We start from the raw sequence: 13,336 nt of genomic DNA, 5'->3' as shown, positions 1-13,336 counted from the left end.
GTAAAGAAGTTGAAACAGTACTGCTTTTTTTATACAAGTGAATTTTTTCCACCTAAATTGAATTTATTTTCTCAGATCCTTTCTTCCACCTTCTTCTTCCTTGATATTTTTGTAAACCGATGAAAAACACCCAGCTTTTCGAAGACGGTCTCTTCGTAACGCGATCATGCCGAGTGTTTTTCCTCTGAGAGTCACAGAAGTGACAGCTGGATCTGAGGGACATGATCGCGGCTGAGGGCAACCAGGACAACTCAGTAGATTATATCTGCGGTCGGAGTTATAAAGTGTCTACTCCATTAGGTTCCTATTTTTCCACACGCCGCTGGATGTTTTCCAGGCCGCGGCGTCACCGCATGAATCTAAATGAGGCTGAAGGGTTCGCATTGTGACAGAGGGCGTGGGCCTTTTATTGTTCGCTGTTAATTATTGATACTCTGTCTGGTTAATCAGCGACATTAATGACCCCGGCCGCTCGGAGATAAATCGGCTCGGGTTTCAGCTGTGGAACCGCAGGGAACTCAGTGACATGTCGTGCCTGTGTTATGACATTTTTCCATTAGGACCAACATGGTGATATCTGTTAATCAAAACAAACAGGCTGTGCAGCCATTGACGAGGGGTCGACCAATTATCAGCCTGGATGATTATCGGATCTGATATTCAGCATTTTTATGATGATCAGAATCTGTTTGTTTTTTTTTTTTAACTATGTTACTGATAAGATAAATAAATTTGATTTTTATTATTTCTACTTTGTGAAACTGAAAAAGTAAGAGCTGGAGCCACAGACTTTATATTAAATAGGTTGAAGTCCTACTTAATATGCGATTTTTGGTTGAAGCAAGTTGTTTCTAACCGCCCCCTCCTCCCCAGACTCGAGGAAGCTCAGGCAGGCTGCAGGAACCCTGCAGGAGTGCAACGTTATAAACTGGCAATAACAAATGAGGACAAGTCTTGCACTGTAAGTTGATCAGCTGTTTATAACTGTCAGCTGTCTGTCAACGTAAAGTTAAGCCTGTTATTCTGAAAGAACACACTCTGGAGTTTGAGTTCACTGCCTGCCAGACTCCATTAACATTTTTCTCAATTTAACTGTTATTAACATCTACTCCTTTTAAAAAGATTATTAATGATTTTTTATGACTCATATAAATTCATAAACTCATTCAGCAAACATTCGGCTTTAATTTGAACTCTAAATAACATGAAATGGGCAAACAAGAACACAAATTTTGGGCCAGAATAGACATTTCAAAGGGCTGTTGTCAGAGAGGCGAGTATTTCAACTTAACATGTTTCCTTAATCTCTGAAGACACATCATGGTCATTTCATGATTTATTACAGCAAATATATTACAGATTTCTCCGTTAACAGTTAGTGTTTGAAGCTGAATTTATTTTTAAAAATTCAAGTTGAGGTAATTTTGTGATGATTCAAAACAAACTTTTCTGGTCAAATTAATATTCATTTAGTTCTTGAGAAAACAAACTCTTTAGTCACACTGACATGAACACAGAAGAAGAATTTGAAAAGGAAAGTTGTCAGGCCATAAAACTAATCATCTATTCATCTTTACATCTAAAGACTATGTTGTCTTAAAACAGCATTTAAAAATAAAACTGAATTGTGACTAAAATCTAAAGTCGAATTCATCTTATTCATGATGTAAAACCACCAACTGAAACTCAAATTTCTCATTATTGTCATTCTTTAATTCAAGTATAATTCAACAACCAAAAACAAAAAAAGATAATTGGTGATAATGCCCAAAGTTGTGGTTACATTTTATACAGAGGTGAAACTGAAAAAAACAAAAAAAAAAAATACACAGCAATCAAAGGCAAGTGAAAGTAGTAAACTGAATAAAACAGCATTTAGCAACATTTGCTGTTACAGTCTTTATACCTTCATGTTGACTCCCAGTTGAAAAAGTTTCTCAACGAGTCAAACAACTGTTCTGGTAAAAATGATAACTTTAATCATAAATTAAGAATATACTGGCAAAATAAAGTGGTGTGTTCGTATCATCAGTGAACGATTGGTGATACACATGATAAAACCTTCAGCATGTACTCGACTGGTTTTATAAGACATTCAGTGCACACAAGACCTAAAATCAATGATTGAATTCAAGATGAATGCCCTCCTGTAACGACATCCCAAACAAAGTGGTCAGAATATTACAGAAGCCCTGAGGTGAAAGTGAGAAAAAAAAGTCTAGTTGGCCATTTTCTTAGTTTAATCTGTTTTCTCTCCAGTGTTTAAGACTTAAGAAGAAATTAAAAAAAGTTTTTCCATGATCAGTTATTTTTGAATAATATTTTTTCAAGTGTCTGTTGTTAATTCCAGGGGTACGTTCACTACCAACAAAACATAGCAAAACATTTATTTAAACAGAAACAAAGGTAAATTTTTTTGATTGTTTGGGGTTGCAGTTACTACAGTATGTAATGTACATCGCGAGGCGTCACTGAAGCGACTTGAAGGAGATGAAAGTGTCACATCCCTTTAATACTGAAAGGTACATACAGGTTTTGGAGCAACACATGCTGCCATCTAGGCGTCTTTTTTGCTTTTTTCAGCAAAGCAATGCCAAGACGCATTCTGCATTCTGCAAAACATACCGTTTTACAGCATTTTGAGGAAACGTGCAATTCAATCTGGACACGTAGCAAAACAGTGCCGCCGTTCTCAGACTGAACGTGCTCCTTGGCTGGAATGAGTATTACAATTACAAACACTAATGAGAAATTATCCTGACAAAAAATTAGATCATAAATACTCGAGAGAAAACCATTTAGATCAGACTTATAAAATGGGTCACCAGAATTTTGCCTCTCAGGGCTTCCATATAATACAGACACGACAAACAATTTATCGACATTTCCCAAAACAACCACATGTTTCAGTGACAAACAAAAGGCAGATTACAACACACATGAATTCAGAAACACTATTAAATTATTGATAGCAGTCGCGAATACCTCAAGTAAACACAGTGAGATTTACTGGTCATCAGATGGTGTCAGCTCAGTGGCCTTTGATGTGGTGCATAATTTAAAATTGCAACTAAGCATACTGCATAAGCATATACAAGCATATAATACTTTTCCATGAACTGGATTTCCTTTTTTTTGCTTTCAAATCAAATCAAAAACAGATGATAAATCTATCTTACAATTATATACGTCTTTTTTCATGGCAGATATGTATCTTCTTGCGGTCTGGATGGTTTCAGGTTGAGACTGACAGCTCTAACAACTGAACTGTTGTTGACGGATTACGTTAGAGTTTGGTACGCATTGCAAAACTGTGTGTAAAGTATACATGCAGGGCTGAAACACTACAAAGTATAATCCTGTAAGGCATGTTACACTTCAAGGAAAACAAGTATTGCAATACCTGCAGGACAATATTACTGCTCGAACGTTCACATTCAAGTCATTTTTAGTTAAACATTCTTCTAATTCTAAAATCCAAGCACTTGTTTTCTAGCATGGACTGCTTGTGCGTTTTGTTTTCAACGCACTCTTCAGTGAAGCTGGGACGGCGTGAGGGAGAAGCACTAACAATACGCAACCCCAATTCCAAAAACAGTTGGGGCGCTGAAAATATGCAGGAACATTCCTGAATCACAAAAAAAACAATTAAGTTAATCAGTTTGCACCTTAAATATCTTGTCTTTATACGATACTCAACTGAGAAAGTTTCGAAGCAACATATGCAGCCATATAGACGACGTCTTTTTCAAGGACATCCCTGCTTATTTCTGCAAATCACTGCATTCTGTTTTTATTTACCGTTTACACAAAATCCAACTTTTTTGGAATTGGTGTTGCAACTAAAAGCTATTTACATTCTATTGACAAATAATTAAAAAAATTATCATGTAAAAATATTATGTTTTATATTATTTTTGGGGGTAGATACAACATTAGTCAGTTGGCTGCAAGATATCTTGAATACTGTTTTTTTTAAATCCTTCTTTGATTGCTCATTAAACGAGAACCTGAGACAGTGAGGAGGTAGATCAGCTCAGTCGCAGTGAGGTCATATGATTGTACAATACAGTTTGACATTCACGGTGCAAATCCAACATTTCTGTGGTAAGATTCTGTGGCATGCTAAACATGCATTTTCGTGAATTTTTGCTGTGATTCTGTTGCAGGTGACTTCATATTCTTTGCAGTCAGTTTGATAAGAGGTCAGTTTCAGAGTAGAAAAGACGATCAGCTCGTCTTCTCCTCTTTAATGCCACAGGCTTTGTTGATGTCCTTTTGGTGTTCAAAGACGGCTTGGACAAACTGACCGAACAGGCGCTCCATGTAGCTCTCACCGCGGGGGAACAAGCCCTGCAGGAAGGCGATGTGTCCGCCGTGCGCCGTCAACAACAGAGCGACGTTAGGTAGGCTCTGGACGATGGTCAGTGGGAAGGCTGTGTGGGCAGGAAAAAGGAGTCAGATTTAGTGACAGTCACCAAGCTAAAACAGAGAGAAAACATCTTTTTTTTAGCATAAAGACAAAAGAAAACAACACCGTTTCAGCCTGTACATGCCCCGTTTTCAGATGTTTTAATGCCTAGATGGAACATCTGTCAGTCATCCAGAATTCACGCAACTGCAGATATGTAACTCTTGTTTTCACATCTATACCAGCTGACAGCAGCTTGAGTTTCACTATATGGTGTAGAGATACACCAGTATTGACTATAACGGTCATATCTTAGAAAAGAAATGATGATACTGTCTTGATAAGACACATATTATAATATTGTATAAATAATGTAACTGCACTTTTTGTGCAAATACAGTTATGGTTACTGAGTCTCTCTCCACCTCCCTACACTCATATTTTGAGTGTAATTCATTGGCCAAAAAATAGACAAAATGAACAATAAAGTTAAAAATGAATTTGACTGATAATACAATACTCTTTAAACTTTTCTACTACGACATCAAAGATTAGGATTATGACACTGCGACTAAGCGACAAAGGTTTTGGTTACGCCTATCTTTACAAAGCAACATTTGCATCCAGATACACCCGGTTCATTTACATCTGTGACTACCCTCAGATCGAATTTCAGACTCACTGAGACACAGTTTCAAAATCCACATCCAGATCCACCCTGGTTTGTGTGTTTGGTCTCATGAAGGACAAAACATAAATATGGCCCAGTGAGAAATATTGCAGGCAACACCATTCAAGTATTCACGTAAACATATCACAATGTCCATCTTCTCCTGTTGTCTGCTCACCACTTTGCGGAGAGAAGGGGTCATCAGCTGCGTTGAGACACAGTATAGGTACTGCTGTATTGGGGAGTTTTCTGTCTGGGCTGGCATCGCGGTAATAGTCCAGGCAAGATTCATAACCAAACAGCAAAGTGGTGAAGCGTTCGTCAAACTCGCGGATTGTCCGCGCCTAGAGGAGAAGGATGAAAGGAAATGAAAAAGGAAAGCAAAGAGTCAGGGGTCAAGTCAAGTTAATCTATAGAGTTGTTTAAAAATAACAAATGCTGCCCAAAGTGCTTCACAAAAAGAGATTTAAAAGTTAAAACACAGGGATGGTAAGTAAGGTCATCCAGACCTTTACATCCTTAATGCAATTTGAGAGGAAGTTAACACCACATGGATCACTAGGCTTCAGCAGGAGGTACATCTGGTTATCTATGGTACATGATAATATACCCAAAAGGAAGCATATGTGAGGAGAATAAAATGACCTAATATGGAGCCTTGTGGTATGAAGTAAACCACTTAAAGGCCTGACCTTGAATACCAACAACATGCTTAAAGGAAAGGATGAAGAGAAGCTATGAAAAAAATGTAAAGATCGAGCCATACCTTCAAGACATGGTCAACGTCCACCACTTTCTCCAGAACCTTCCTGTGCCTGTGACAAACAGATTCAGCAATTCAGATTCCAAACTGTTGAACTAAATTGAATAATTCCTGAAACCGCAACTCATGTGACCTGGTGACGGCTCGGCGCAGGCCGCGCGTGAGGTATGTGTTGAAGAGCAGCCAGTTGAGCGGTTCTTCCATCGAGTCAGACGACTTCAGCGCGTCCCAGGGGACAGAGATGGTGAAGCCCGCCACCATCCCCGACTCTGAGCGCTTACGGGCCAGATAGTTTAACAATAACATGCTGCGCAGGGTGAAAGAGGAGAGGAAAAAAAGAGGAATTTGACAAAAAGGTGGTAACTAAATGGAGGGCAGGGAAAGGAAAACAAAGCCAGGATGAATTTGACCCTTTTTGATAACATTTTCTCTGAAAAATGCAGGCAGTTAGAATCCATCACACCGTACACCAACTCACCCTCCGAAAGACACACCAGCACCGAGCACAGGGGAGTGTGGGTAAAGGCCTTTGACATGTTTCACCACACGCTCAAGATCTGCGGTATTGGCTCCACAGTAGGTGACAGGTGTCTGAAGAGAGCAGAGAGACAGAGCAGGAGTGTAACATGCAGTGTTCAGTTGCCACATTTTGTGTTTGAACTGCTCCTCCACTCCTAGAACCTAGCTTCACACTCATTATTATTATTATTACATTACTGTATACATCACATAACACTTAGAATAACAATCTGAACCTGTCAAAACAAGCACATGCAAGCAAGCATCACCTGCCTCGTGAGCTCTGCAGTGCGGTGGAGTGAAGTGGCTGCCAGCGCATCACCTGCACTGCGTGTCTATCACCCTTCTCCCCCTCCATCACAGTTAGCTTTGTGGTATATGGGAATTTCGTGACTTGGTCTGTAAAGTTTACAGCCTGTCATGCTATTGCATTGCTCCGTGTACAAGAGGGATGTACCGATTGAGCGGAGACTGGAATATGCCGGTTTTCAACTTGTCCAGCCACGGACAAGTCAGCTTAATATTACAGATTCTGTACCAGAGAAACTTAAACTCTTAGGGGATCAGTTTAATAATCAAGCTTGTTAAACGAAGACAGTTTTAGCTCTTACAATGAGACACTGCTAACCTGGGGACCAGTGTGTCCTACCTCTGCCTGTGGGTCTGTGGTCACTCTGTGTGTGTGTGTGTGATTGCTTGAGTGGAGACAGGTGTGCCAAGAGGCAGAGCAGAGCTTCACCAGCTGCATACCATCCAATAATCAAAACTCAGTCATACCACATGCAGATAATAGTTCCTTCTTCTAGTAAATCTGTTCATAACAACTAACCCTGTTTCTCCAGCTCATTCCTCAAGTCTTGCAATAATTAATCCTCTTTTATTGAAACCTCAGCGTCCTGCTTCTCTGCATCTGGCACTCAGGTTTACTAGCTTAGCTTTAACACCGTGACAAATCTGTGACCTCATGTTTCATTTGCTCTGACAGATTTCAAACCATCCTGGCTCCTGTCAAGCAAATCACAACTGTTTATTTAATATAGATCGGGTTTGATATGATCACTGACAGAGGATGTACCAGTCAGCATAACTCAAACTCAAACTGTCAATCCAGGCTGTGCTGATTAAATATGAATCAAGATTCAGTTGCTGCATTGCCTATTTCTCGCCTGAAATGTTTTCAAAAATAGTGACTGTTTAGTTATAATTTAAGAAAGTTTAAAACCAGGCAGCCATTTTTTTCTGCTTGAAAAACAGACTAAGCACTGCCCCAACTTCAGCTGCACCCGTTGATAACACCTGCTGGAAACTGAAAATGAACTGAAAGATCCCGATGCCAGGCTGTCACAGCTATAATCACCCAAGACTGCTGAAAATAGTGCTCCCTGCAGTCAAAGATCAAGGTGCAAAGTCTAAGATGGAAGTTACTTTGCAAACCGAGAAATGACAGAGGCAAAGGCGAAATCCAGATTTAAATGTGACATGACCATAATTCATTGATAAAGCTGATGTACTTGCATGATTCTTGGCATTTTTGGGTTATAATCACAGGGTTGAATGCACTCACTGTAAGTCACATTGGATAAAAGCATCGGCTTAATAAATGTAATATGATCATAGTACTTACCAACAACTCTTCCCCTCCGACGCCTCTGTTGTTGAAGACCACACATCTACGAAAAGAAAATGTCTATGAGAACAGATACAGCAGCTACTGGAGCTTCTGATAAAGAACACACATAAAGAATTTCATCATTTAAGACGAGAGACGGGTGTGAGGAGCACGACTGACCTGTAGCCATGACGGGTGGCCTGGGTAATGGCATGTAGCACATAGGACTGCTGGCTGTTCCCTGTGAGGCCTGGGAGGATCAGTACTGTAGGACGGGTAGAGGATTCTGGGTAGGCTGCGCTGGCGTGATTGTCCACCCAGTCCAGAGAGATCTGACCGCCGTCGTCTGTACGGATCAGCTCACTGAGGGATGAAGGGTGGATTACTAGTACATTTAACAACACAAACGTGACAAAATTCACCATTCTGAGGTTGGGTTGCACCAACAAAGATTCATTTTTAAACCCAATTAAATGATGGTTTAACTTTAAATTATGGTGCACCAAATTTTTAAACCATCTTCAAATGATAAAAGTTCTTTTCTCTAAGAAACAGTGTAGCACTTTATTAACTTTTTAGCTCACTAGCAAACAATAAAACATTTTATTAACTGCTTAGCTAGCTGGAAAACAATGTAACGCTTTAATTTTTTAGCTAGCTAGCAAACAATAAAATGTTTTAACTGTGTAGCTCGCTAGCAAGTAGTGTAATGCTTTGTTAACTGTTTAGCTAGCTAGCAAACAATGTAACATTTTAGGAAAGCAGAGCAACCGAAAATTAACAGTTTCCCCCATGACATTTTAATTAAATTCCATTTAATTTTGGTTTACTTCAATAAACTTGGATTTACTCAACAGATTAGTATTTATTTTGGACAGAGCTCTGCTTAAGTTTTATGCTATGCTACTTGAAGAAATATATAGATACTGTAGTAAGATAACAAGATGACTGTGTCTGCAAGTAAAGGGAACATAACAGAACAAAGGGAACTCATGCAGGTGGTTCATCCTACTTGCGATAAGCGACGGGGGGTCTGGACTTGAGCAAGGCGCAGACCAGCGTTTGAAGCCGGCCTCCCCAGCACCACGGAGTGGGACTGAAGCACTCGGCCACCACAGGACAGTGCTTGTGGAGGAACGCACCAAAAGCCTTGCTAGTAACCAGGGCTGGTGTCTGAGAGGAAAAGAGACAAAATGACAAGGTGTGAAAAACACAAGGTGCCTTAAATTAACATCTGACACACAAGAGAAGCATGCAGAACAAGACAGGTGGGATCAGGGCCGCAGACAGCAAGAGAGGTATGACGCGCCAAAAGCAGGGTGTGTATGTGTGTGTTTATGTGGCGTGGAAATCAGTACAGTGTTCTACAAAACAACCACGTGACACAATCCATATTTTCTACAACATAAAACAATTTAAGAATATTTTGTATGAAAAAATGTAATGTTATGGTACTTAACTACCTACTGACATCTAGACTGTACACTGTAAAAATGAAACAAGTTGAGAGAACTCAAAATTTCAAGACAAATTAATTTCAACTCAAACTCCTGAGTTTCAAAAATGTTTTACCAACTACTACTGCCCTGAAATTTTGAGTTGTCTCAACTTTCCTTTTTACAGCATAACATATACAAAACATACATGAGTATTATGGGGTATACAAACATTGAAGAGTCGACAAACACAAAATTAATCTTTTGACGATTTTAAAGTTATTTAAGACGTTACAATGCCAAAACATTTGCAAATACGAGCTGCTCAGAAGTAAAGATTTGGTGGTTTTCTCTGTTTTACAGCATCATCATCATATATTTTGGTGTTTTAGGACTGCTGGTCAGACAAAAGAAGTTACTTGGAGGCATCATATTTTTTTGACTGACCAAAAAAAATCATTAAATTGAAAAAATACTCAATAAATAATAAAAAAAAAATAACCAGTAACACTTTATTTCAACCTCACTTAAACAGGTTTGAGTGTTTATTAATGTATGTCAACAATTATAACATCAGATTTATTATTTAATTTAAAAAAAACATTTTGTCAAGTTGTCATTTTCTTTGTAAATATTGTGATAACTATCATATGGATATTTATTCACAAGTAATGGATGCTTATGATAGTTACAGTTGTTGACAAACATAGTAAACACTTACAAATGTCCTTAAATCTCTTTATGACTTCATCACAGTGTTATAAACCATCTACTGTATGATTTGTTCATATGTTGCTTATAAATGCTAAATGGGGTTATAATAAAGTGTTAGCAAATAATCATTAGTTGCAGGCCTAAACATAATGTATGAATTCATATTAAAATGTTCTCAATTTTGTAGAACAAAGTACAGCAACATGAGGCTGAAGTTTGATATACAAACCATTAGAGCCCAACCGATAAGGGATTTTTCAGAACCACTTTTAGACATGAAAATTCACTGATTACCAATACAATGGCCAATACAGTGCTTTTTTTGAGCTGCAGAAGGCTGTTTTCTTAAGCATTACACATTTAATTAACATGTTAAATAATTTAATATATACTAACCAGGTGGTGAAAGCAACACTGAGAAAATAAATAAGAAATAAAAAGCAAAATAAACAGAACCGTTCAGTATCAGTCAATTGGTGAATATTTTAAGACTATCAGTCAGTTAGGGGCAGGTTATAAAACAAGAAGCAGCTTCTCAGTATTTACACCTGCCTGCGAGCTTCTCTTGTCCTCATAAAGGTTTCCCACTGTATCGAACATTACATGATATATTCTGTTAAAAAACGTTTTCATATCGTTAACATTTAAACCGATATCCATATATCTGTGATAGGCCCATATCAGCCTAATATCAGGTCCATGTATCGGTTGGGCTCTACAAACCATGCAGATTACATAAAATTATTATAGATTTTCATAAGGGTGCTTTGAAGTGTAAAATTACAGAAGCATTTTGCTGCCAGAACACAAAAAGAAAAACGGATCAGTACCACTTTCTCACTCACTTTCATCACGTTATAACAAGATTTTTTCACGTTATTACAACACAACAAAGTTATCACGTTATCCATTATCCACTAATCTGTTAACCATTTTCTCTATTAATGAATGAGTTGTTTGGTACATAAAATCAGAAGCAGAAGTTGACATCTTCAAATATCTTGTTTTGTTCACAACACAAAGATATTCAGTTTACAGGGTTAGAGGACTAAAGAAAATAGGAATTAATCACTTTTAAGAAGCTAAAATCAGAGAATTTGGACATAACATGACAACCATCTTGTTAAACTTTACACATTTTAACAAGAAAATCAGTAAGTTATGCTTGGAAGTTTCTTGTTATAACGCAATAAGTTTGTATATTGTAATAATGTGAAGCTGCCTTGTCATAATGTGACAAACATCTTGTTATAAAAATGAAATTTACATGTTATAACAAGATACATATTGCACTGAACACTTTCTTGTTATAGTGTCATAAGCTTGTATGTTGCAGTTACATGAAAATGTCTTGACATAATGTAACAAAAATTCTTTCCATAAATGTTTCATATTATACCAAGATAAAAAGTATATTGAAAATTTCTTGTTATAACATAAGTTTGTATTGTAATAGCGTGAAAATATCTTATGATAACATGACAAACATCAATACATTTTTCATATAACACAAGGTTGTGTTGAAATTACATGCAAATATCTTACCATAATGTGACAAACATCTGTTTCTACCAGTGTACTTCGCATTATAACAAGATAAATAGTATATTAAAAAGATTCTTGTTATAATGTATTAAGTTTGTATTTCATAACAACATGAAAATATATTGTCATAATGTGACAAACATCTTGTTATAACAATAATTTTTCACGTTGTAAAAAGACAAATAGTATACTGGTATACTTTATGTATATTAAAAAAGTTTGTAAATTAAAAATATTATTTTTATGTATTATTTATTTATTTATTATTTGCAGCCAGTGGTCATAACGTGAAAAACATCTTGTTAAACGTCAAATTTGTCACGTTATAACGTGATACTGATCCGTTTATCACACACACACAAAAAAAAAACTAAATAAAAAAAAAAAAATAATAATAAAAGCGTGGATATAGTGCAGTCGTTGTTACCGCCAGCCTTGACCGCAGTGACTGACCTGACACTTGCGGCCCCACAGATAGTACACTGCGGCCCCAAGGGAGCAGACGAACACCGTGTAAGGTCTGGAAACACACTCCCAATATGTTCTCCATAGCTCCAAATGTGATAATAAAAACATGGCTGTGAGATATGTAGCTACAGGCAGAGAGCTAACCTGGTCATCTGACGGTATGTACGTTAAAGGACTCGTTCACCGACACAACGGGACAGGCAACTGACAGACATACGACAACCTGCCTTCATCGCCACCGGCTAACGTCAAAGGTGATTTTCAGCCACTCCTCCTCTGGACTCGTCCCATCGGCTCCGACGAGGAGGAGAAAAGCCGGTATCCACCTGCAGTCCTTTATCAGCGGTGTTTTCTCCAGCCAGAGCTGCTACTTCCTGGTTATCAGATCGTGTGTTTGAATGGGGACGTCCAATGTCAAAGTCCGCCTCATGCTGTGGTCCTCCCAACGGTCCGCATTCACGATGTACGGTGATGTCTCGAAGGGAGCCCCAGACCGGCGGAAGATCTCGCGAGAGTGATCATATTTACTCAAACCTGATCTTTCTCTAACTGAAACCAAATATTTTCTGCCCTCAGACCTACCCATATATCAACAAAAAGTTGTCCACGTGATAAAATATAGTTAGTTTGTACCTAGGGTCACAATAAGTGAACTACGCATACAAATCTCACGAGAGTTTGCAAATCTACCGTTCCTTTACTGACGTTCATAGACTGCAAATTTAATAGGTTCTGTCTTGAAGGGAACCCTTGATTTGCGAAGGTCTCGCGAGATTTTTTAGGTGTCGTTTCTCTTTTGTTCACATTGGACAAATTAATTATGTTTTATAACGTGACGATGCTGCGGTTAAGGTCTGCTGAGTTTTAGCACTTGGTTAGCGTTAGGGAGACACAGTGGTTTAGCCTAAAATGATCACTCTCGTGAGATCTTTCGCGGGTCCGGGGTTTCCTTCACAGAATACAAATGTGAAAGTTCAAACACACGCATGCGCCGTTCTTCTTCTTTTCTTTTTTCCCCTTAACTTTATTAATTAATTTAGAAGAATGCAGTAAGATCAGATAAAGTAATATTATTTATGCATACTACAAATAGCTGCACTAAAGATTCTATACATAGACAGACTTACCATTGTCTCTTAAATCATTTATATTTTGAGACCTATGGAGAATCCCTATGGTGGCACAGCCAATTAAATTAATA

General features: G+C 38.1%; 1 protein-coding gene across 2 annotated transcripts; it reads right to left on the bottom strand.

Annotated features, from left to right (window-relative positions):
• Positions 1-4,126: 4,126 nt before the first annotated feature.
• LOC146314617 (phospholipase ABHD3-like) lies at positions 4,127-12,606 on the bottom strand. 2 transcript variants are annotated; one of them, XM_084738200.1, is made up of 9 exons: positions 12,121-12,606; positions 8,985-9,145; positions 8,153-8,335; positions 7,988-8,033; positions 6,323-6,435; positions 5,978-6,151; positions 5,848-5,896; positions 5,260-5,425; positions 4,127-4,436 (listed from the first exon to the last, which is right to left on the bottom strand). In XM_084738200.1, exons 1-9 carry the CDS (start codon positions 12,241-12,243, stop codon positions 4,231-4,233), a joined length of 1,221 nt encoding a protein of 406 aa, XP_084594326.1. In that variant the 5' UTR covers positions 12,244-12,606; the 3' UTR covers positions 4,127-4,230. The 2 variants fall into 2 exon arrangements, with proteins under 2 accessions (XP_084594326.1, XP_084594327.1); XM_084738201.1 differs by having other exon boundaries at positions 12,363-12,604.
• Between the last annotated feature and the right edge of the window lie 730 nt (positions 12,607-13,336).

This window comes from Lutjanus erythropterus, chromosome 15 (genome assembly GCF_056507025.1).
Source record: "Lutjanus erythropterus isolate fLutEry1 chromosome 15, fLutEry1.hap2, whole genome shotgun sequence".
Classification (NCBI taxonomy): domain Eukaryota; kingdom Metazoa; phylum Chordata; class Actinopteri; order Lutjaniformes; family Lutjanidae; genus Lutjanus; species Lutjanus erythropterus.
This window is presented reverse-complemented; position numbering and strand designations above follow the sequence as displayed.

Coding starts and splice junctions, on each gene's coding strand:
- LOC146314617 (XM_084738200.1), bottom strand. CDS start 12,243: ATGTTTTTATTATCACATTTGGAGCTATGGAGAACATATTGGGAGTGT. Junction 5,897..5,977: donor CTGCGCCGAGCCGTCACCAG/GTCACATGAGTT, acceptor TGTTTGTCACAG/GCACAGGAAGGTTCTGGAGA. Junction 5,426..5,847: donor ACGTTGACCATGTCTTGAAG/GTATGGCTCGAT, acceptor CTTCTCCTCTAG/GCGCGGACAATCCGCGAGTT.